Source organism: Triturus cristatus, chromosome 5_2 (genome assembly GCF_964204655.1).
Source record: "Triturus cristatus chromosome 5_2, aTriCri1.1, whole genome shotgun sequence".
Taxonomy (NCBI): Eukaryota; Metazoa; Chordata; class Amphibia; order Caudata; family Salamandridae; genus Triturus; species Triturus cristatus.
In genome coordinates, this window is record NC_140588.1 from 372,872,433 (window position 1) to 372,897,106 (window position 24,674).

A 24,674-nucleotide genomic window follows, 5' to 3' on the forward strand; every position below is an offset into this window, starting at 1 on the left:
CGTTAAGGCCACCCATGGTCCATTATATATTCTGTTTGACGCGCATGCAATGCTCTTGTGAATCCATATGAGGACAACATAATTTTTTGCCTCTAATATCCAATTCCTTCATATTTACAGAACGTTTAAAATGGTCATGTTTACATTCTGCCTCTTAATTCATACACGCCTTATTAATCTGTTAATAATATTTAATTTTTTAAGCAGTCACTGACCCGAGTAGGTATAAGGAACCATAGGATTCCCCGGACCACAGGTTAAGAACTGCTGATCTTGTCAGTAGAACAGAGTGCAATGATGCAGGGACCCAGTGTCAAGGATTTTTGCAATGTATTTTCCTGAGAGCTTGTAACCTAGTTAGACTTCTCTCTGACGCATTGCATTATGTCTTTCTGTCCTATTTGAGTGCTCATTTATCAAACTCACTAGCAGAATAGATCCATTTGCTTGCAAAAACTTTGAGTTCGTCAGTTGGGTAATTGCCAAACTGCTAATATGCAGTTGTGTCACGCGTCTTCATAGATCGAGGAGGTCCCTTCTATTCACCAACCACCCTATCTGAACGTGAGGGCCTCACCCCATGACCTTATATTGCTCAAACACCTGCAACTCCCTTTGCCGTAACTTTGCAGAGCTCTCAGGATTCACAAGCACTTGTATTCTTACTTTTTCTCGCTGCAGAAAGCGATAGCAGCATTTGTTGGCCTAGTATTTTGCAAACTACTTGCAAACACAGATCTGCAAAAAAAGCAACTGCCCCAGGATTCGCAGCCACTTACCGCAGATAAAAACAAGCATTAGCAAAGCCAATAAGTCTCACCTTTGCCATCTATTGGCTTAGCAACGATTTTTAACCAGTTGCAGAGCATTCTTTAAGCTATTCAAAGTAAAAAAGAAAAACCATTTACGCAACCACCCATCTCATTTTGTAGGCGTGCGCAGCATGTTTAGGCAAACCTACAAAATGATGCTGCTGCATTTTTTTTCACAGATCCAAGTCGGATCGCTAACTAAAACCAAAATGTGCAAAAGTGGTGCATACGTTTTAAAAAAAAATTATATGAGGGAGTGGAAGTAAAGGAGCAGGGGTGAGGAGGAAGCAGAAAGGGGTCAATAGCAACATGAAGAGGTGAAGGGGACACAAAAACACATTGGAAAGAGGTGGGCAGATGCAGTGCACAACAGGGAAGGCGTTTGGGAGAAGCACATTGGGACAGCTAGCAGCAAAAGAGGTACATGAGGGAGACGGCTTGAAAACACATGCACTTTCTGTGACTGCATGCTCAAAAAGAAAAAAAGCAAACATAGCACAATCACCAGACAGACACACATGGTGGAGGCAGTACTCCAAGAGAGGGACAAACACAAGGTTGAAAATCAGGGACATAAATGAGAAACAGCCAAAAGATTGACAAGGAAAGCCTACCAATGGTAAGCAATGGTTGGGCTTCAAGCCCCTCTATGTTCGAGCTAAGCCACAAGAAGCCTCGTAACAGACAGTGCATGCACGATCTAATAGACTTGACCTACAAATGTATGGCAACCCCTACGAGAGAGAACAGTTTATCGGTGTCTGCCATGGGCTCTAGTAACAAGATGGGCAGTACCATGCGTATTGAAAATAAGGTCGAATCAGAACACCAGCGAGATTTTCAGCCACAATTGGGGCAAGATCAGCAAGCTATTAAGACCACAGTTCTGTATGTTTACAGAACTCCTTCCTACAGTCAGTCAGGAGTCAGTTTGGAAGATAATAACGATGCCACCTGCAAGCTGCTCAGCCCTGTAGTTGCCTTTCTTAATGGCCGGCACTCAAAACTAATATTTATTATAAACCGCGGACCCAAAAGTAAGCTGTGCAACTCGTGCACCCTAGTGAATTATTAACTACGCGCACTTGTCCTACTTCCAAACGTTATTGGGAGAATAATACCCTGCAGTGATTCAGTAGTAATACTTTATTGCATTTTGGATAGTTAAAAATTCAACAATCCATTAGGCAAGTTGGGAACTTTACCTTCTACCGTTCAAATGTTTTCTATTGTCGCTTTCCTCACATTTTCCCCAAAGAATATAATGTCTAAAAACCAGTAAAGAGAAAATTAATATATATTATATTTTTAGCTCAGGTTGACCGAATTTTGCCTTCTGTATTTGTAATGCGAATCTATCATTTAATACACTTTTAATTTGGGTTACACTAAATACCTTTGTTTTTTTCCTGCACATGTTTTTGGCAAACGTGCTTAGGAAAGAGCCTTTTAAAAAAATAAAATAAAAAATAAAACACAGGCAGATCAGTCTTAATGCAGTTGGATATGTTGGACAGTTAAATGCCCAATTACCACTTATATTTCTGGAGAAACTATAGCATACTGCTTTGGAGTACATTTAAGAAGGTGCAGAAGGGCTTTCCAGAGAAGGTGTCGGATGGCTTGTCGTGTCAGTGATGGAGAATATAACTGTTATAGGGGCTTGTGCAAGAGTGTGGGAGAGGAGCATGCAAGGCCCATTTGAATTGCATGACTTGAGGTCTGAAGGTTTGCTGTATCTCCATCTCTGAAGAGTCATAAGAGATGCGTCGGGGTTTTCTGAATTTTAGAAGATTGTCTTCAGTGCACAGGGATAAATGAAGCATGTTCCAGAGGGAGGAAGTGTGAAAATCAAATGATCTTCAGCACAACCTAAAGACCTTTTCTATCTTCTAGGGCATGGGTCCTCCCAAACATTTTCCAGGGGGCCGCAAAGTTTGGTCTATGGTGTGACCATGGCCGCACTGATGCCAGCGGGGGGTGTAAAGTGGGTGTAGGGAAAGTAAAGCATTAATATCTACTGACTATCTTTAAAAATGAAGGTGTTCCTAAAGAGTTACTTCCTTTCCCTAACTGCAATTAACCTTTAAATAATCGCTTGCTGTATGTTCAACTTTTCTTTTTTTTAAAAATGTTAGTGCAGAGTCGCGTAAATGGCAGCCCCATGCTGCTGCTGCCCAGGGGGCCACATGTAAAGGTCAGGAGGGCCGCATGCGGCCCCTGGGCCGTACTTTGAGTTTCACTGTTCTAGGGTGTCCAGGCCCTGGTCTTTGGGTAGCTAACCATAAGCATCTGGTCGGACATTCTTGCAATAGCGAATTGATGAGTTAACATGGTTTTTGACCATGAATGACCTTGAGCACAGTGCATGGTATCTTGAACTCAGTTCTTTGTGTTGGGAGCCTATAAAGAGAAATCGGTGCAGGAGTAATGTGAGGAGTTCACTTGGGTCCAGAATGAAGTGGAATGCATACTTCTTAAATCAGGAAGGTTCCCCATTTATACCACTGCAGTAGTAGTAGTAGTTATTTTAGTTATTAATACTTGTGTTAAGATTGACTGCATCATGCAATGCATTGGAATATCAAATGCAGTAGACCTTACCCGAGTATGGTATACGTTCTTTTGTTAGACACTTCGTTCTGCATACATGATGATAAGTACAGGGTCAAAATGGACTCGCTGTGCACTGCGTTTCATGAGATATCCTGAATGCCTCTGGTCTATGAGTCGCTTGAGATTCCGTTACATATGGATTTAATACGAACAATATCATACACTTTGGATCCCTGGAAGAGGCAAGCAGGCTCAATGGAATCTCATAGGAATTGCTGGCCATCTCCTTCTTTCTTTCCTGTACCAGTGAAATGAGCAATCTAGAGGACACTGATCTCCCACCCCATGACCCAATGCATAACTTATTTTCCTATCGAGGCTGTAGTTCTGTTCAAATTGAGGCACTATCTAGTTGTCTTTGTTGTTGCTTTCTAGTTTGTAACTGTGTATAACATTTTGTGTCTCTCCTTGTTCACCATACAGAGTCACATTAAATTCTTGTCATTCATCTATGGCGCAGTGTTTTATCTATCACACAGTGACATGATTGTGTGATGTTCAATGCATATGTGAAATTCTTGGTGGCATCACTTTATTTATGATGTATGGTGCACCGCAGCTGAGTCGCTGTACTAAACATAGCCCTGTTCGCAGAGAACCTGTAATATTTTTATTTGACAAACTTACAGCGTTGTAGGTTGACAAGATTAACCATTATTAGTATCTTGATAAACCGTTCACGCTTAGGGTTTGTAAGTATTTTGACTAAGATCACGATGACTCCCAAATTCAGAACGATTTTTCTTCCTTTGACACTGCATGTTTTTCTGCATGGATTTGCATGCACACTGCTTCATTTGACTCTGCTGTAGACGGTCTCTGCATGGACATGCCTGACCTTGGGGGAAGGTAAAAAATGTAGTGGACAGATTGCTCGAATCAATCATAACCACTGGCATTGCTCTGGGTGGCATTCTATTACGTTTTTTTGTAATCACTGTACCAACCAGACCGAGAACAACTATATGCAAATCTGTCTTTGACCTGGCCTGTGCTTGCGCTGCACTCTTTTATCGAGGATGTGGTCAGACAGGTCGCATTGAACTCTTCCTTTTGGGACAGGACAATGCTGATTTGCATATTTATAGTTCATGTCTGTAAAACTCAGCCAGCTAAAAACAATGAAGTGGAATGCTAGGCACCACAATGCCAAGAAGTTGTGGTTAATTCAACAACTTTATCCACAACATTTTTTGTTTTCTTTTATAGAAGATTGTAAAGCTTTCAGAACGGTTGTCTCAGACTCTTCTTTAATGGTTGCATTTGGTGGAATAAATCCATGTTCCTCACACCTGTAATGTCTTTGAGTAAATGTGCCTGTGGTCATCAGAGAACATCTTTAATTTGTATATTGTTTATCACCATTTATGAAGAACAGGTAAAAAAAAATTAAGAATTTGTTTGAGGTCCCATCGACTCTACTTGCGCCTACTTGCATGCCTTAATGTGTGATATTTCAGTTCTAGTATTTTTTTGTATTCTTTGTCGTGCCTTTCTGGTGGAATACTTTCATAGGAAAAGCAATTAAATCAGCAAGTTTTAGACATTGACCAATTGACCAAGATGTATGTTAAAACAGTTTAACATCAGATAGATAAACATTTTTTTTTTTTTTTGCTTCAGGTCAGAAGCCCTATCCCTGCGCAAAATGTGAGGCCTACTTTTCTACCAAATCTAACTGCGAACGCCACCTCTTGCGCATTCACGGAGTTGCCAACCTCTCCTTAAGAAGAAATGGTCTCCTCCCTCAGTCTAACGAAAGTGATGATGGATCTCAGGATAGCACAGGTAGTTCTTTCAGTGTGTTCAGACTATCAGACAGCACATTCAGTGAACCTGATGCAGGTTCAAGTGCTGGCTTCGCACAGCAGAAAACACCTAACATCTCGTTGAAGGGTTTAGACCTGGTGTAGTCCACTGGCAGTGAGATGGGTAGTAAATGTGCATGCTGCATTGTGTAATAGGCCTGTACAGTGATGAGGCTGACGATAGGACACTTGTGTTGGCTATAGCAAACATTTTTATTATGTTCATTATTGTTTTACTGTTTGCAATACATGTGTATCTCCCTCCAGCACTCATACACGCACCCTTACACGTCACTAGTTGTCCTGCTACATTTAACAGGATGGCCAGGAGGAATGGAAAGGGGGTACTTCTCCCCAGTCCACTATGTGTTTAACTAGCAACAAAGGAGTGGAGGCTTCTCTGATGCAAAGCTATGTAGCAGCAGTCTGTGCAAGCAGGGTTCATCGATCTTTATGTTCAGGATTCCTTAATGATCTGCCTGACTTTCCTTCCCTCCCTTGCTTCTGTCTTCACGTCTTTCCTTCTTGTCACTCCTTTTTGAGGTCCTCCATTTATGTTTTGTCACTCAGTTCATGGCTCTACGCTCTGTGCTTCAAATCTGAGGTCTTTTAGAGAAAAGGCTACAATGTTGGTCTTTTAAGTAGCTATGATGAGCAGAACCATACAGAGGTCAAGACATAGTGCCGCCATTAGATGGACCCCACCTGTACTAAACATTTGACAGCACATGGGGTTACGCATATCGTTAATTCTTATCACTGTTAAGCATTAATTACTTCCATGCTTAGAGATGGTGTTTAGTTGCTTAAGATGAGTCTTAACATCAGCCCTTGCCTCCTTACTTATACAAAGAATAATTGTAACTCTGTGTTAAGATATGTGGATCGTTTACTGGGCACTTCTATCTACTAAGGCACAGTAGAAGGCAGTATTTTTGGTTGGAAAGAGCATTCACGTGGAGCTATGATGGTTATTTAGGGAATAGGTGCAGTATCTTGTACCTTGGGCATTATTGTGATATTGATGAAATTGTTCAGTCTGTATCACTTTTGCTAAATTTGAAGCTTTCAAATACACCAAGAGCTGTTGTTGCTTCTCCGTGTTTCCAAACTGTGCATTCTGCAGTTTGTGCACTAACAGCAAGTACCAAGTTAGTGCATTTGTGGCCGACTGCACAGGTGACGAAAGAGATCATGAAGCTGCCTCGTGTGCCAATTGCATTTAGATTCTGTTCACAGTGTGGTTGTGATCGTAATCCGTTTTTCTGTCACTTTGTTCAGTGATACAAGTCCTATTTGGAAAGCTTGTTGGTACAGTTTGTGTTTTGGTATTTACAGACATGCTCCTATGTTTTTTACTCAATTTTGTTTAGCAGATTGACCATGATTAGGGAGACCATTCGTTTTTGATTGATGTGCCACTGCTATCCAGTGTAACAGTTTTTCAATCTCCAATGATCCTCTCTGGATTCTTGCTTCCATTAGCAACCTTTGTTCAGTATCCTAAATGTAACCTGTATCGAAAACCCAAGTTTCGATCCCATAAATAAACTATTAATCGGGCAGTTAAAGCAGCGAAGACCGTGGCTTGCTCAATTGGTGACGGTCGTTAAATCTTTGCTCTGATATATATATATATAGCAGGATAGTACGGTAGCTCAGAAAAGGTGATTTTGTGCATCTGCATAAATCGAATTGAATGGAATTTGGGTTTGGTCTTATGTTTTGTTGTTCTAAATGTAGGCGTTTTTGTTGTTTTTATAAATATTTCGTGTATCGAAAAAATGTGGGAAAACCGTTTGTGCTCAAGATTTACGTTGAATAACTGGGTCAGTCTGAGAGCAGATGAATCTCTCCCTTGTGCACCTCTCTTCTATCACATGCATCTAAGATGTAACCGCAAAGCCACCATATTATAAACTTGCATTTATCTCTCACACCCCTCGTCCATCATTCTGTTCAGTACTCTATCCTAAGACAAGAAAAGAGCACGCCTCTGGTCACTCACACATGACCTGAAACGTTTCCCACATAGCCTTTATACAAAAACAAAACTCTCCCAGCAACATACACCCCACACGCACAGTGTAGCGCGCTACCTGTGTGAGTGAGCGCTTCAGCGGCCACAGAGGCAGTGAGCACCAGCTACAATACCAGCAGCTGCTGTCAGAAACGGATTTCAGTCTTCTTAAAGCGTGCTCCCCTCCTGCTTTGCTCCTGTATGAGCTGCAAGTTCTTGCTCGGGGACTTTTCTTTTTCGTCATCTTTATGAGAATCACCGAAGATAATTTTTGTCTTTATTGGTTATGTCTCCTGAAATCAAGTGATACAATCTAACCACCACAACTCTTCTTGACATAAATTGTCACTTTTTTATTTTGATTACACAGCTGTTCTTGGGAAAAAGTTAAACTCTGAAGATTACTGTACAGATTGCATTTGGAAATCTGTTACTGCACACACTTGCTACCAGGGTTCCTTTAACAGAAAAACATTTTACTAGGCACGATAAGGGGCAGTTACTCAAGGTAGGCGGAGCATTATTGGAGGGCCTTGAAGACCACACATGCCCATCACTCAGTGGTGTAGCTGACTAAAATGGGCTCATTGTACCTCAAGTTGCATAGTAAAATACAGACTTAATTCAGCAGCAGTGGGCTCCTGGTACCCGTGGACTTGCACTTTACCTGCTCCAGTATTGAGAGCCATGCTCCTGCATTCACTTACGAACTACAATGCTTCATGATAGCAGCAGTATTTTTAGTGCATAAGTTGGGTCAGATGTGAAGAGTAGAAGTTAAATCGCATATTTTTTCGGAACAGGGGAAGGGAAAGGGTGTGTGTAGAGAGCAGAGTAATATTGGAGGGCATTGAAGATGGGCCGTGGATGAAGACCGCACTAGTCATTCAATTACATAGTACAGTACATCCCAACATTGGCAGTATTTCTATTGCAAACATCGGTTCAGGTACTTCTGAAGCGCGGAGGGTAAACCACATATTTCTTTGGTACGGGGGAACTAATGGTAAAGGGAAGAGGGCTTATCGGTCAAACTGTCCTGGCCATAACTGCTCATATGTAACAATCTAGGAGGCTTTTCTGTGATATTCCAATAATAGTTTGAACTGGAACAACTGAGTTCATGTTAGTAAATGCAAGACTCGGGCAGGAACAAACTGTTGTATAAAACAGTTGCATCATTGGAAATATTTTTATGCATTATCTGATTTGTCAAGATTGTTGTTTTGCAGGAATTGCTCTGTGTGAATCTAATGAAAATCTTAGCTGAAGAAATTGGTTCTAACGAATCTTTCATCAAATTATTTGACACATTTTTCTTCAAGAATGGCTGTCACTGGATTGATGAGACAAATCTGGTGAAAGTTCTCCTTGGAGCAAAATTATTTTCTTCTGTTTCGTGTTTTTTTTAAACCTGTTTAAAAGGGAGGGCTCCCCCCATTAACCTTTGACCCCTCCCCCCCATTCCTACCATTTTTTCCTTTGTGCCGTCACTTCGTTCTTTGCTTCTTTTTTCTCTCTGTCTTGTACTACTGGGACAAGGTAGACATGAAGAAAGACTAATGCACCCCCCACGCTCCTTTTTATTGTTTATTACTAAAATTCATTTTGTATTAGGAATTGTAATAAGCGTTATTCCGTGGTCCTGTGACTCAATCCCAAGTATGGTTTACTTTTTCCACGAAAACATTCTATTTTTGTGGAAAAGTAATCAATCATTGTAGCAGTTCTCAGAAAGAAAGTTTCATCAGCCTGATTTTATCACGCTGACATTATTCTTTGGGGAATTTGCCATAATAACAGTATCATAGGGAACCCCCCCCCCCAGACCCTTCTTTTATGTAGAACACAAAACAAATACAACAAACCCCTACAAAATGAGGATTGACACACTTTATCTGTTTGCTCTTGTCATCTTAAAAATGCTTATTCTCTTAAAATTCAGAAAGTTGATACAGACCATGTGACCCTTTTGCATCTCCCTTTCTTTGCATCCCCCATTGACACATGGTTCCTGTGTTTTTTCAACTTGTTGCCCTTTATCATTTGCTTCTTTGAATCTCGCTTTGTCTCCTATTTTCATTCCTATCCCTGTTTTCATTGCATCTTGGTCTATCTATTCAAGTTCTCAGTACTCCCCATGGCGAGTTGCTTCTTTGAGTCGGTTTGTTTGACTTTTCACTGGCCCCCAGAATTCTTTTTTTTTTTTTTAAATTGTCATGAAGGTGTTCATGTCACATGGCTGTTCTGCCCTACGTTGAAGCTCATGGCCACAAAAGTGACTACCATAGGGACTGTCGTTTGTTCATTTTCTTTGTTGATCATCTCTTTTTCTAGTATAGAAGAGGATGGCCAGAAAGCATCTTTCAGCTAAGTCAACTATTCTTAGCTCGGTTCCCTTAGTTATATATTCCATAGTGTTTTTCTGGAGCATCTTTATTTTTCACGAGGATTTGCTTTAACAAACATGGTCATCCGCGGTGCATCAAATAGATACTTGATTGCAAAATGAACTGCTGAGCATCAGAGACATACAGTGCACATTAAGTGCTGCAGAATCTTCAAGATGGCATTTCTATTAATATAGCGCAGACCTGCACAGGAATACAATTCTAAAGTTCCAATAAGTTTCTCTTGAGGCGTTAAATGTTAGTAACATACATTTTTCACCAATCCCCGGCATCCTCTGGTTTGGTGATCCGATGACTCTTTTTGGCGCTTGATCCACTCCAGTCTATCATTGATTACCATGACATTCTTGGTTAAGTAGTTGCTGGTCTCTATTGACCACCTTCTTCTGAACTGAATTGTGATCTACCATCTGTAAAGTGGGCCGATATACGCAATCTGTTTACAGTGAATGAATTGAACATGTGCTTTACAGATCAAGAACTTAAGCTTTGGCAAAGAGGGCCACCCAGAGTAGGGGGGCTAGATGATGTTGAGGGGCGATTAGCCTTTAGATGTTTTGGTGTTCATTTGGAGGCTTCTAAAACTATTTCTTTGTTAAACACTGCTGACAAACACATAATAAATGTATTAGATGTGAGACAGGAGATTAGTTGAGATGGCTTTGTTCTAATATCTGACTTTTGTTTCTGGAAAGGTTAGGGAACATCACTGTGCTTTATAACATAAACTTTCATGCTACTGTTGTTGATTATGCTAGTTCCAGTTTAAAATTCATTGGTCAATGTTGACAGTAAAATTAATTGCCCTCATTCTGATTTCACATGTAGTTTGTGTCACATACCTTTGGTAGAGTTTTGCCACTCTCGCTGGAAAATCGAGAGTTCTACTATCCCCACATGCTTTTTTCTTATTATTTTGATACGAATGGGTTGCAGAGATGATGCATTCAGCATCACTTTGTATTACCATGTCAAACGTGCTGCTCTAAATAGAAATATTGTGTGAGGTTAACCATGTCAGAAGGTCATTAGAAGTTTGCAGAAAATCACCTGGGGCTTAAATGATCTCAAGAACAAGATTCTGCGACGGGTGCACAGAGCCCACAGAATACTGACCCAGTGATTTACAGCATTTGCATGTGTAGGATATTTTTCAAATAAATTACCCTAGTTTGGGCTCCAAACGTTAAATTCTTTTCCCCCGAAAATGTCACATATATGCTATCCAAATATCAATAGGTTGGCAGTAAATCCTCAGAGCTTTACGTGCACTTAAACCTTTCTGTAAATGGTTATGCTGTTCAGGCTGCCCCCTGCTTTTAACGCACACTGCTAAAAACTTTTTTTAAACACATTAAAGCTCAATTTACTCTATGAAGTATCAGATTATGGTTGCCCCTTTTTGGGTACCGTACTCAAGACTCTTTAGTATGACTTTATAAAGAAGGGCAATTGATGAGCGTGCAAAATTTGTCTTTTTTAGAACATGCATTGGATATGTTGGGTTTTAATACAATTGACAGGTTGATGTATTTAAAATAGAATATAGTGAATTTGGATCTTTTAATGATTAGTTGTATACGTGGTTTTCGGGACCTCGCTCATCTTTCCCCTTCTAGCAAAGAAAGAAAATAACCAGAGGTGAAATACTAATTTATGTAGCTGTTCAGCTGCATTTATCAAACTTTGAAAGACGTTAAAAGTGATTTGTTAAGCATTATTTATAGGATTCTTCAAGATAGCATTAGATAGTCTGCCAAAGGAGTTCATTATACAAAGCAGGGCAGTTCAAAGTAATTCATAGCTATTGAAAAAGAACATTTAGACTTGCTTCCAGCCCCTAAAATGTGGGGGTATTTTTGGTTCCTCCTCAGCCACATCGCTCATTGACAGTACTTGCTGCCATGAACCTCCAAGCAAGGCTTCCTGCAAGACTCCTCAGTATAAATGAGTCAAGAGGCTTCATTTCCCTCAACCTACTGCAGAATACCCAATGTAGGGTGTGAGCTGTGGCAGTCATCTGACTAGTACAGACTTTTACAGGGTGCTGTTCAGAGGCATCATGCAGGAAGTTGCTTCTAGTAGTACAAGGCTGTGGGAGAATACTCTTAGCAAAGACTCATTAAACACCACAGGGCAATTGGTAACTTCTAGCTGTACAACTGTTTTCACTGCTGTCCCCCTCTGTGTGGAAACCTTGAAAACACATAGTGAAATTTATGTTTTTCAGCCTAAATCTTGTCTCTTTGTTTTTGGTATATTTTTGGTATATTGTACCCACTTGAAACGGCCTCTCTTTTTTGCATACAGACAGCCACTCTGATGCTGAGGTTTTTCCACCTGGGAATGATCTACTAGACTTGACATGCACTGACAACAATCAACCAGAAGTGCCAGGGCTGTTGACGGGCCAGTCGAGGCCCAATAGGAACTCTCCGGACAGAGGCAAGGATGGCACAAGAGAGCAGATGGATGATTGTAAAGATGAAGCAGAGGAAGACTCAGTCAGCAACAAAAGTCTCGACTTCAATTTCGCCAGCAAGCTGATGGACTTCAAACTGGCTGGTAACCACCCAAGTGCACGGAGCGTCACTCAGAAAGAGAAGAAGAATGTTTGTGAATTCTGTGGCAAGTGCTTCAAATTTGCTGCTACCCTTGGCCGACACAAAAAGGTGCACTTGAGTGAAAGTAAAAAGGATGCAAAGAGTAGTGAGGATGAAGACAAAAGTGAGCAGACTCAAGCACCCCTGAATGAAGGAAACACTAGTCAAGTTAAGCAAGAAGAAGCAAGCCCTTTAGACCTGAAATTGGAAGAGCTGTCTGGGGACTTTGAGACAACTGTGAAAGAGAACGAGGAAAGTGAAAACTTCTCAGATGGGGAAAGCTCGGAGCGACGAACGTCTGAAAAGAGTGATGACGATAAAGAGCTAAAGCCAAATGGTGCAAAGGGGACCATGAAGGCAGACAAAAGGAAGAAAATATGCACTGTGTGCAACAAGCGCTTCTGGTCTTTGCAGGATCTGACACGGCACATGCGCTCACATACAGGTAACAAGAAAAAGACATGGGCGAGAGTTTAACATTTGTTAATGCAATTACATGGTTATTATCAATTGCGCAGTTAGTCTTTTATGCTGTAGCAGAGGACGTTTTAAATAGAGATTTTTGAATTGTGGTTTGTGTATTTGGTGGAGTGAATTAGGTTGTACAGTGAAAAGAGCTAATGTTTATTCAGAATGTATTCAGGTCATGCTTCATTAACCCAACATTTCTCTAGATCATTCTATATAGTGCACTCCTGCCACAAAACAACAAAAATTAATGTGCAAATGGCAATGCAGTCTTTTATCTAAGCACTGTTTCCAAATATTATTAAATTACCATTAGATGCCAACCTAAAACAAAAGTATTCCAGAAATGCAGTTTATTGGCTTCTACAAGCTTCAAGGGTAGGTAGGCAAGATGCACCTTATTCTTGTTTGCTCTTTACTTATTTTATTTATTCACTGTATCTGTGCACAAACGGGCATGTCAATCAAACATTTCACTTCACTGAACCAGGAAAGGGTGAGGAGGTCAACAAAACAGATGTGTTTTGAGTGATTTCCTAAAATTAATTGGGTTGAATTTCATTTTGACTTCTGAAAGCAACTTTTAGGGTGTAGCCTAAAACCAAGAATCTTTGACTGCCTCTCCATCTGAAGTGTTTAGAATTGTCGGCATACCCTGGTTGCCTTACTTCAATGTACTTACCGAAATAAAGAGGGAGACCTCCAGCAAATATGGCAGAATTGTTCTGAGAATACATTTTTTAAACTTTGCAGCTTAAACAAAATATTTTTCAATTTAGAGTCAGTGCTGCGACCTGCTGGACTCCTCATATTGAGAACTAATAAGCTTGTGCTAAAGAAACTTTGAAAACATTGATTTAAAAAACGGCAAGCAGAAGTCAAAACAGTCAGACAGAACAAAAGACAAAGTACTTAAATAAATGGAAATTAAACACACAAACATATTTGCATATTCATCAACGTTTGAGAAAATGCTACTTTTTTAATCGCAACCAACTTTTCTAGCACGGTTTCTTTCAGAATGTATAATGTGAAGAATCTGGAGATTAGGATACATTTTAGTAGAGGAGGAACTTGCACTAGGTGTTCATTCGTACAGTTGCTTATGCCATTGTGCACAAACAGAGCAGCCCTTAGTAATTTAGTGACATTGGATATTTTCTTCTTGTCCACAATTTGAGGTTGTGCACTCCAAAGTTGTAGGTAATTTGTTAAAAAATAAAATGCTCAAGAGAGGCGATGTCCGTAATTCTGTTTCTGGGGCATTTTATCACTTGTGCTTTGTTAATGGATTCAAACTTGAGGTTTCTTGAAAACGTCCTTAAAAAAAATTCTTGATGAGTTGTAGTGCTAAATAAACGCAAGTCACTGAGGCTTTTATAGGTTTTATTTGCGGTGATGATTCTTGGAAAATGATTAATTCTTTATCTTTTCATAGGTGAAAGACCTTACAAGTGTCAGACTTGTGAACGGACCTTCACTTTGAAACACAGCCTGGTGCGCCACCAACGTATTCACCAGAAAATAAAAGATCCAAAGAGCCATGATAAAGAGGATGGTCTTTCTCGATTTGAGGATGATAGCGAAAACGAGTCTATCCAGAGTGGGACAAACCCCATCTCCGAGAGCGAGTGTGACTCCATCCCCAGCCTTAGTAACTATTCAACAACTGAAAGAAGTCAAACGGAGAGCGCAACAGACTCCTTGTGTATACAGGAGAAAGCGGACACTCGAACAAGAAGCGCAGAGGCCAACTTGGGCACTGAGCGGCAGAGAGTGTTTGCGTCGGACAGCACGAAAGACAAAGCAGCATGGGGGAAGCTTGGCTCAAAAGAGGCAGCGGAGTTCCATTCTGGGATAGCTAGTGATGCGTGAGAAATCTCCTGTTAATCACATTGTCGCCTTTGCAGACAGGGCTTCCGAACAATGGGGAGCTGATTGAACCTGCGTGAAATCAGTATTCTCCACAGCAAATCCTAAGATGGGGCTAAAGACCATAGAGCACGGCGCTTGGGAGATCCCATTTTGCAATCAATTTCCTTGGCTGTTGGAGAGTATAGCAGACTAGAGGCTGTGCCACAACCTTTCAGTATAATAATGCAATAGACTATGATTTTTCTCAGTGCCTTACTACTTTATTAAATCTTTTGGTATCCTACTTTTTTGGGAGGAGAAATGATTTTTTAAAAGACAAGCAATATTTTAATGGGTTTAGTAGAGAGGAACGTTTTGTTTAAGCATTAAAATGTTCATCTTGTGTCGGTATGCGGACGTTTGTTTATGTACATATGTTCTAGTCACTTTTGGTTTTGAAGCTGGAAACCGGAAAAAAAATAGCCCTTGAATACAACCGCCAATAACTGGAAGTAAACTATATAAATTTTAATGCCAGAAAGATGCACAAAGGAGGGCATAATTTCTCTGTAAGAGCTTTTGGTTCGCTGTGCAATAGAACACTCTTCCAGTTCCTGGTATTAAAGATGTGGTTTATGTGCAGTAATTGTGCAAAACTGGCTAATGCCAAAAACCAGGAAGAACAATTGCTGAACGCTGTTGTGCTCTCGAGATGCCGTTTTTGGTCGCGGTGGACCGTGAGCAGATTTCACTTACAGCAATGATGCTAACCTTTATGCTGGACAGTAGTTCAGTGTGCTTGAATTCATCCGTTCTTGTCTCTGGAGTCGGCAACAGCAATCTGTGGGCAATATTTGCCTTTCAGATCCTCTGCGTTTGGCCCTTCAATCCCAGATTGTAACTGTCATCATAGCTTTTGGAAGAGCTCTCGTCCTGCAGTACTTCTGCTGGTAAACCTGGGCATCAGTCACTGGAAAATGCAGGGCAGGCTGCCTTCAGCATGGTGGGGCACTCCTATAGTTGACAGGGGACAAGTGCTATCTGCCGCCACCAATCTCGTCCTCAAAAATGCACAAGGAGGACACATGAGGTGCTGCACAAAAAGATCTGCGACCTGCATACCGGTGGACTTGTTTCAGCAAATTAAAAAAATCAGTCTTCCATTTCAAAGGAAAACAGTATGCCTTATCCTCTTGCTGACACAGTTGTTAAGCAGGAACGTACTACTGGTAATAAAATACAAGTATGAATGAAAATAGAACTTTCTTCCTAACATTTTGGGGACAGGTGCTTATATTGGTGAACATGTAATTTTATATAAGTGCACACGTATGTGTATATGTGTATAATATATATAAATATATATTTATATATACATATATAAAAGCATACATGTATGTATATTCAGAGTGCTATTTTAAGGAATGCGTCCTACTGTAGTTATACATTTTAGTTTCATTTGTTTTCTTCTGTAACTTGTAAGAGGTTGAACATGATATTTGGAGCCATAGTATGGTTGAGTTCTTTGTGTGCTTGGTAACCATCTTGACTGAGACAGTTGCCCACAAATAAAAACCAAATTCACGCACAGGCAGGCTTAGGCCCTTGTCAGTTTTGTGAGGATTCTTAATCTGAATATTGGTAGCATCAGACTAAATCTCATCAGCAGTTTTCTGTGCCCGTTCATGTTAATTTTAAAATTCAATATTCCAGGAAACAAAATGTGTGCAGATTAAAAAAATATTAGATATGCGTGACTGTAATTTGGCTAATGTGAACTAGTCAAAACTATTTTGAATGGCGAGCAAATCTGAGGGATCAAAAGGTAGCAAAAGTGACACCTTTCAAACCCTACTATTTGCTCTCGAACCCTTATTCTATTCACGCATCCCTTGATCTTGTTTTTCATGTATCCACACTGCCCAATTATGTGGAAGGGTTGCCATTTCTTAAGTAAATGCTGGGCAAGGTAAGGTAAGGCAGCAAATCCCCTGCCAGCAACCAGTCCGGGACATCTGCTAGCAATCATCACTTTTAATTAAAAGCTTTATTTAATCTTTGTTTCTGGTAGATTATAATGTCTTGCCATGTGTTATATTCATTATTAGCTGGGTTTCATTGCAAAAATGCTTCTCCCGTCTACCACAAATATTAAACTGTGAAATGTATTATGTATTTAAACTATGGGTGAATCGTAGGATTAGTTTGCATGTTTGGCTAATTGTCTCCATAATTTTTGTTTTGATTTCTTTACATCTTCCTCTCTCAGGGCTTTTACAAAACACGTTTTCTGAAATTCTTTTTCTTAATTGCAAATTTATTTCAATGATGTACTTTAACTGAGTTAATTTAATCACTACATTAAGCACTTGACTGTGAAAAAAAATGAAAAATGATACGTGATCAGTTGTTATTGGGTTCTATTTGAGGGCTCTGTAAATGTCCAATTCCAGTTAAATATTGATTATTTCCTCACTTTTCGTCTCCCCTTCATGAAGGACGTTGCTCCTTGTGATTTCAGCCCATGCAATAAACAGGAATCTTTGATGAATATGTTGAATAGTTCATATTTTTCTAAAGGGATCTTAAACTGCTGCTATGAGTTGTGCACAAGACTGGTCATTGCCACATGAACAGAGAATCACATGTTCCTTTTGGTACTATTGTTCTTTGTATTGAGTTGTTTATCCAAATTCAAAATGAAAGTAAGCTGTTCTGTATCAAGCCATCTAGGCAATAAAATGTTAAGGCTGTTATAGAGCTGCATGGCTTTACACACGTTATTTGTTGTAGGTGTCTTCTCTTTTAAACCTATATTTTCCAAGGTCACAGTTTCAATTATCACTTGACATCCTTGAACTTTAGGAAATAATAAGACCCTGGTAAGGTCACTGAACTTGACAAGATGTTAAAGTGCTAACCTTTATGTGGTAGGTGCTCTGTATCCTATGCCCCGTCATTATTATTTTCCATGCTATGACAAACAAGCTCACCTGTTTTTTGACCTATTAGTTTTGTCAGTGGTGTCTGCTGATGCTAAACACCATCGAAATAGGAGAAAAAAGGTGTGATGACATAGCTGCTGATGGTGGTGCATCTTCCTCTAGGCACTCGTATGCAAGATGCCATATGTGTACATGCGTGCTTCACCACACATGTGCGCATCTATGGAATGACAAAGGTGCCATTTTCTATTTTATTTTTTTTAATTTACCAATTCACTTGGATCAGTAAATTAAACAACACTGAAAATTCACTTGCACAAAATCTGTTTTTGCAATGCAGAGTCGGTGGCAGAATCCAGGAACTCCAAGTCAAAATCAAAATTGAACCTTTTATTGAGACTGTGAGGGGTGGGAGAACAATTGTAGGGTGCAGGTAGGGGGAAGCACTGGAGAGTGGTTGGGGGAAGAGAGCGCAACCAAAGTGCCTTAGGGTGGGCCTATGGGGGGGGGGGAGGGGGGGGAGGCTAAATTAGAAAAGCTGTGAATGCACTCTAGGGGGGATGTGGCAGCAGTTGAGCCGTTTCATGGGATGGAAACAGCAAACGAGAGGGATATATAACACGCATGCACTCTCATAGAGTGCTAAAAGAAGGAGAAGAAAAGTAGTTCCCTGAATAGGAGCAGTGTAAGGATAAAAGTTATCCATTCAGAAGGATGGTAAAGAAGCCGTGCTCCAGGGACAAACACAAGAAGAAGAAGGAAAGCCATCAAATAAAAAGCATGCAAATAAGAGTGACAAGCGGCAAACTAATGGTAAACGGCAGTTTGGCTCTAAGCCCACTGTAAGTTGGAATGACCTCACACAAGGTATGGACCTAGCACCAAATGGTGGTTGATGACGCCCCAAGCAAGAGAAAACAAAACAAAGACTATTCCGGACCCAACCACTAGATGGCAGAATAATGCACAGCATGTGAATCCAAAAAACTCTTCAAGCTGCAAAACTACTTCTACTGGTAAGTGACCATTTAGTTTGTCTCTAAGCCCACTGTAAGTTGGTATGGTCCACAAGAGGTCTTCTGCAAACAGACCACTAAAACCGCATGCAAAGTGTGATAGAGATAATTGCTTTTGGTATCCCTTCTTCTAGAAAACAATGGCCATACTTGCTTGGACACTATGGGCCCTTTTCAAATATTGAGTCGGAAGAGGATGGGCAGACATCTCCTCCAACTGAATGCACTTTTCCAACTTTATGCTGTTAACAAAATGTTCCTAAGAGTACTCCTGAAAAGCTGTGGCGGGCCAGGATTCCAGGCTTACTCTTCAGAAGGCTATGTGACTTTTCAATCAGGGTTCTGTTTTCCATGGATAGTGTTCTCAAAAGTGGGGAATTTTGCATTGGGAAAACAGGAACCCCTGTGCAAACGCACGCTTATTTTTGTGGGAACTCTGAATCTGATGTACTTCCCTCAACATCCTGGAAAGGGTGCCATTACTGTGCTGGGCTAAACGCTAGGAAAACAATAATTTAGCAAAAACTGTAAAGAGATCATGTTCTTTCTTCATGTGCACCATCTGTGATGGAACGCGTATGATTTTCAAGAGAAAGGGAATTCCCCATGGAGGGTCACCGGGGAATGGCAATATTATGTAGGGCGACAACGAGAAGTGTGTTTCGATTAAGAGCAGGTGTGTAGGGGATAATCAGTATTGAAAAATATGAATGAACAGGGAGTTAAAACATTTGTAAACAGTTTGTAGTAAAACCGAAGCCATAGGAGATAGGACGTCAGTGTAGACCACACAGAAAATGTGTGACAAGGCTCAATTGATAAGCACAAAAAGTACATAAAGTGGTTTGAAAGAGTGAGGGTTGTAGTGGGTGAAAACTATTTGAAATGAACAGTTTTTCAGACAGAACATAATTTGAGGAATAAGAGTAAAAAATAGTATCAATCTGTGCCTTTGTTTTTCATGAAAGAATGAGGGCGATTTGACAAGTCAACCTAAGTTGTGTAGCAGTATGGGAGTCAATTGAGAACGAAAGAAAATGAATTGTGCAAAGCTTGGACAAGAAAACCACAAGAAAAAAAATCATCCAGTTTTGAAATATTTTGATGGGGCATCGTACGGTAACTAGCTGTAGCACCCTAGTGAAATTAGTCAGTAAATGAGGGAAATGTAAACTTTGACCTCACCAACTTCTGGATGTGTTTTTAAATTGTTGGGGAATTAAACAAAAAAAAACCTAGAGAATTTTCCCGGCAGAACCTTTGAGTAGAATTTTGTCCCACAGCTGCAAATGAGCATAATTTGTGTCTAATGCTTCACACTCTTGAATGAAATCCAAAAGAAGCAGTAACGGAAAAAGGGAATATTATAAAGTGTGTGCTGAAGGAAATTAGAGGCAGCAGATAGCCGTTTTAGTTGCATGTCAAGTTGAAAACCAAATTGAGCCAGAGAGAACTTGTAAAAAGACTGAGTATACGTTGTGAATGTTCACTGTTTTCTAAAACGTTAGAGAAGGTAAGAGGGAAGTTGGCTACAGACTGGATAGATTAGAAGACCTCTTTTTTTTTGATAAGCAAATTTTTATTTCTTTATAGACAGCAAAATCAAGGATGACATACAACAGTTCGATTTAACTTGGCATCAATAAAACCAATAGAAGACCTCTTTTTAAGGAGTTGTATCACTACTAAATTTAAAGGATGCAAGGGAAATTCGAAATGGTTTTATTATGAACATCGTTATTATATGGGAGAAGGAAAGAGTATGTGAAGGCAGCATAGGATTGGAAGTAAATGCTGTTGAGTAAGCCTGAGCAATAAAATGCACAACTGCAGAGTCTGGCTCAGCAAGAAAGGGTGAGCAGACAAATTTGTATAAGGCTGCCTAGTCAATTTGACAATCCATAGAGAAAGGGATACCTATGTCACTGTGGAAAAAAGCAGACCTTTGTCATAATCAGTGAGAGTGCTCTAACGATCATCTCTGTCTTTTTTTAAGCTGTTTTATCACATTCGGGGATTATTAGCTAAGAGTCAGTGTGGCTGTAAAGTTACTGCCTCCTACCTCAGGAGAGGATTTAAGAGTGACAACTTGCTATTGGTGTGGGTATAACACTTCATATCAAAGGAATGGATGAAGTTTCCTTGTCGCACAATGTGTATTAAAGCAATGTAGAAAGATTGCAATAGCTTGAGTGGAAGAGTGCAGTGAAGGAATTGCAATTTCATGCGATTGGCTCGATAAAAATAATTTGGCTTGAACCAGAACAGTGAATCTTAAAGCCAGTTTGCAGAATAGTATTAGAGGAATGCTATGGTACATGGTGTCAAAGGCTGCGAGAAGATCTGGCACCAACAACTTTGTCATCAACCAAGTTCCACAAGTCCTTGAGGATGAATGTTTTTTTTTTTTTTTTAACATATTTTAGAGGATGGATGTTCTGATCATCTCCGTACATAGAAACAGTCTGAAGATTGTCTACTGGTTCTTATGATTGTTGTGTGAAAGAAGGGTTGACAGTTTTCTGTCACTGTCTGGCTCAATCAGTTTGGACTGACATCGTAAATTCAAAATTAGTCTAAAAACGGCAACATCTATAGAATCCGCTTCTTCAGTAATTGGATCACAGTGCTATTTTTCAACTCTTTGTGCCCAAGTTCTGCTTGCTAGGGAGAAATTAATTGTGCTGTCGGGCTTCTTCAAAATGAGAGGAGAAAATGTAGTCTACACTTGGAGTTGTTAGTTTGGTGTACCTCAACAGTGTTAGAAATTATTCGGCAGGAATGTCTTGAAGTAGTTGAAATTAGGGTGGGTACTCTTCTCCTCTGTGAGGTCAGCAGCTTCAGACACTAATTGAGGTAACTGGTATATGTTTCTTGATGTATTGTATTGTGGATTAAAATTAATTTGATTAAAGAATGTTGCTATATAGTCAAGGATTGAGGCAGAGTAATTTTTGGTTTGATGCTAAGAGTTTGATTTTATCTAAATACCACCAGAATGCTTTTTAACAGGCAAATGAAAAGTCAAGTAAAAATAAACGTTTTCTACCGATGTGAGGTTTATGATTTAGAAAGTACTTTATATTTCTTTCTTGCATTTTCCCATGTTTGACGGTCTGCTTTCTTTCTAAGGAGCTTTTTTACCTATTGAAGTCAAATGAACTTTTGTGACAACCATTTCTTTTCTTGTTTAGTTGCAGAATTTCTTATTTTATTTTTAAAGTGATTCATATAGCAAAGTTTTTTGATGGCAAATGGAGTGCAGGTATAAGGCACATTTGATATAAGATCTTGTTAAGAGGTTTATGTGCTTTTCTGTTCTATATCTAGAGGTTAGTTTCACAATATTTTGTGTAGCTCATATTTTAAATAACCATTGGCTAAGCTAATAGGTAAGGCTTTAAAGGAACATTTTACGATAATGTAATGTAATGTAAAATGATAAAGTGAATAGCATGGGAATTAATATGTATTTGTGTGGACTCAAAGAATCGTAGAATAATATAGGTGTAGGTTAAAAGGTCAGGTGACAGTTGCACTGTCAAGCCAGGCCTAAAATTCCATGTAGGTTCCTGATTGTCTTCCATACTTCCGTGCTGCTGGATATCTAAAACGCTTCAATAGCATTACAATGCAGTGTGAGTGCCCCTAAAAGTTCAAGCACAGTCAGCTGGATAAATAAACGAAATGAGCAGAGCTTTTTGGAGAGCAAGCACTTTTTTGTGGAATTCCACAACTGTCAAAACAAACTCATGGCTCCCAAATTTAGTGAGGCTCACATAATTGTCTGGCGACAGCTGCACTATCGATCCAGACAATAACAAGCATTAAAAATGCAATAGGTCTCGCCTTTGATTAAGTTAAAGCCATTGGCTTTGCTAATGGTATTGTATAGCAACGCTAATGGCTTTAACTTAATGAAAGGCGAGACCTATTGCATTTTTAATGCTTGTTCCTATTGGTCATGGTTACAGGGTCCAGGTTCTGAACGCGTATTCTACACGATATACGGGACACAACTTAGTTTTCAAATATAAGTCAGGAACGTGAGACGTGAACAACGTGGTCGAAAAGAGAAGCAATGAATAAAAAAAGTTTAAGCGCATCAACTTGAGGAGGCTAAGTTGCGCGCTGATGATCTAAAGCTGTGGCATGAAGGTCCCAAATTGAGGCAAGTTCCATGCTGTTCACATCTGAGAATTCGAGGGGATTCCATGGTCCTGAAGAAGGTCTGGAGATGAGGTCTCCAAAGGAGCTAGAGGCGGCGCCATGCATGTGAAACTTTTGTGCTTAGTACAGCCTCTTTTGTGGGCTCTCCGGTAAGGGGTAGGTAGCCTCGCCAAACAAAGCGCACAAATGAAAACTGCAGGCGGAGCTGAGACACGGCTTCGTAATGCGTATTGATTCCAAGAAGCCCTCTGCATGGCGAGATAGCGCAAGCGCTGCTTTCGCCAGGCCGAGACCTAAAAATCAATCAGGGTTTTCTCTGCTGAAGACATGAATGTAGGGTCGAATAGGGACCGTTTCTAAGTCAGTTGTGACAGGAAAGCCCAGAACCGGAAAGAGTCATCAATGAGTGGTTGGAATAGACTCTGGGTGGGGAGGTGTGTTGTATGTTACACTCCCTGGGACATAAACCCTAGCCGAGGAGGAAGAAGCCCCCACAGCCTTCATGGAGGGAGAGGGGCTGAGGCCAAACAGGGCAGTTCGGAGCAATCTGACCTGTGCTCATCCTCCCCGTGTTCTGTATTTCAGCAGGAGGAAGATTGAGAGTGGGTGAAAGAAAGAGAGTGGGTGAAAGAAAGAGAGTGGGTGAGAGAGAGAGAAAGAGAGACAGCAAAAGATAGAAAGAGAGAGACAGCAAAAGAGAGAGAGGAAGAGAGACAACAAAAGAGAGGGGAAGAGAGACAGCAAAAGAGAGACCGCAAAAGAGGGAGAGCAAGAGAGAGAAACATGTAGAGAGAGAGAAACACATAGAGAGAGAAACAGGAAGAGAGAGAAGGAGAGCAAGAAATGGAAACGAGAGAGAGAGAAAGAAATAGACGGGAGAGAGAAAGAAATAGAGACAGAGGAGAGCGAGAAAAAGACCGAGAGGGGGAGAAAGAGGAAGAGAGAGAGAGGCAGAGGGGGGACGGAGAGAGAGCGAGAAAAAGAGGGAGAGATAAAGGAGATATAGAATGAAAGACAGGGAGCGAGAGAGAGAGAGGGGGAGAAAGAGCAAAAAATGAAGACGGGGAGAGAAAGAAAGAAATAGAGACAGAGGAGAGAGAGAAAGAAAAAGAGACAGAGGGGGAAGAGAGGGAGAAAGAGGAAGAGCGGGAGGGACACAGAGGGGGGACGGAGAGAGAGAGCGAGAGCAAGAGAGAGAAAGTGAGGGAGAGAGAAAGAAGGAGCTATAGAATGAAAGAGTGGGGGAGAGAGAAAGAGGGAGCGAGAGAACGAGAGAGAGAGAAAAGGTAGAAAGTGGGCAGTTAGAGAGAGAGAGAGAGAGTGAAGGGAGAGAGGTACAGAGAAAGTAAGAGATGCCAGCGGGGCTCCTAGCCTGGACGGATTCTGAGTTCTAAAAATGACACAACTGAGTCTGATACTCAACTTTGCATCAACCAAGAGTTGTTTGTGGAGTGCCCCAAATAGTAAACGGATTCAGGGGGTCTGACCCCACTATAGCTCAATGTGTGCAGCTGGTAACTCCGCCCCAAGGGGATGCGGTGTTTTGCCAGTGTGGTGTTACCACGCTATGCCTAGTTTCAGGTATTAAAATTGGAGATATCGCGATAACAGCAGGTGTTTCTCCCGTTCGAGGGGGCACAATTTCGGAATGTGGCCCCTGCCCACGTGGTTCACAGCAGTTCTGAATAGCTAATAGACTCCTGACCTTTACTCCGTGCCCCTGAGCAGAGTTCATGCTCCTGTTCCTGGATCGCTATTTCAGTCAGACCGCGGGCTGCTACTTCTTATTTGTTGTAGGCTTGTCTTTAGGTTTTTAAGGATCCAGGTAAAAAAATCTGTGGGGCCCACTTCTTACGTTTGTCTGGTGGCACGAGCACCTGACTCAAAGTATGAAAAAATCATCCTAGATTTTATACAGCATGTGCTGCCCTCTAGTGGTATTTTGAGCTCC

The 24,674-nt window shown here is 40.6% G+C and overlaps 1 protein-coding gene across 7 annotated transcripts in view; it reads left to right on the top strand.

Moving 5' to 3' along the window:
* RREB1 (ras responsive element binding protein 1) overlaps positions 1–15,848 on the top strand; it is a 244,206-nt gene extending 228,358 nt beyond the window's left edge. For 5 of the 7 annotated variants that reach the window (XM_085607218.1, XM_085607219.1, XM_085607216.1 and 2 more), the window contains 3 exons: positions 5,052–5,216; positions 11,978–12,715; positions 14,177–15,848. In XM_085607218.1, the coding sequence (XP_085463344.1) occupies positions 5,052–5,216; positions 11,978–12,715; positions 14,177–14,613 (1,340 nt within the window). In that variant the 3' untranslated portion in view covers positions 14,614–15,848. The remainder of the gene's footprint in view (positions 1–5,051; positions 5,217–11,977; positions 12,716–14,176) is intronic. The other 2 variants (XM_085607222.1, XM_085607223.1) reach the window with 1 other exon arrangement.
* The last annotated feature ends 8,826 nt before the right edge of the window (positions 15,849–24,674 follow it).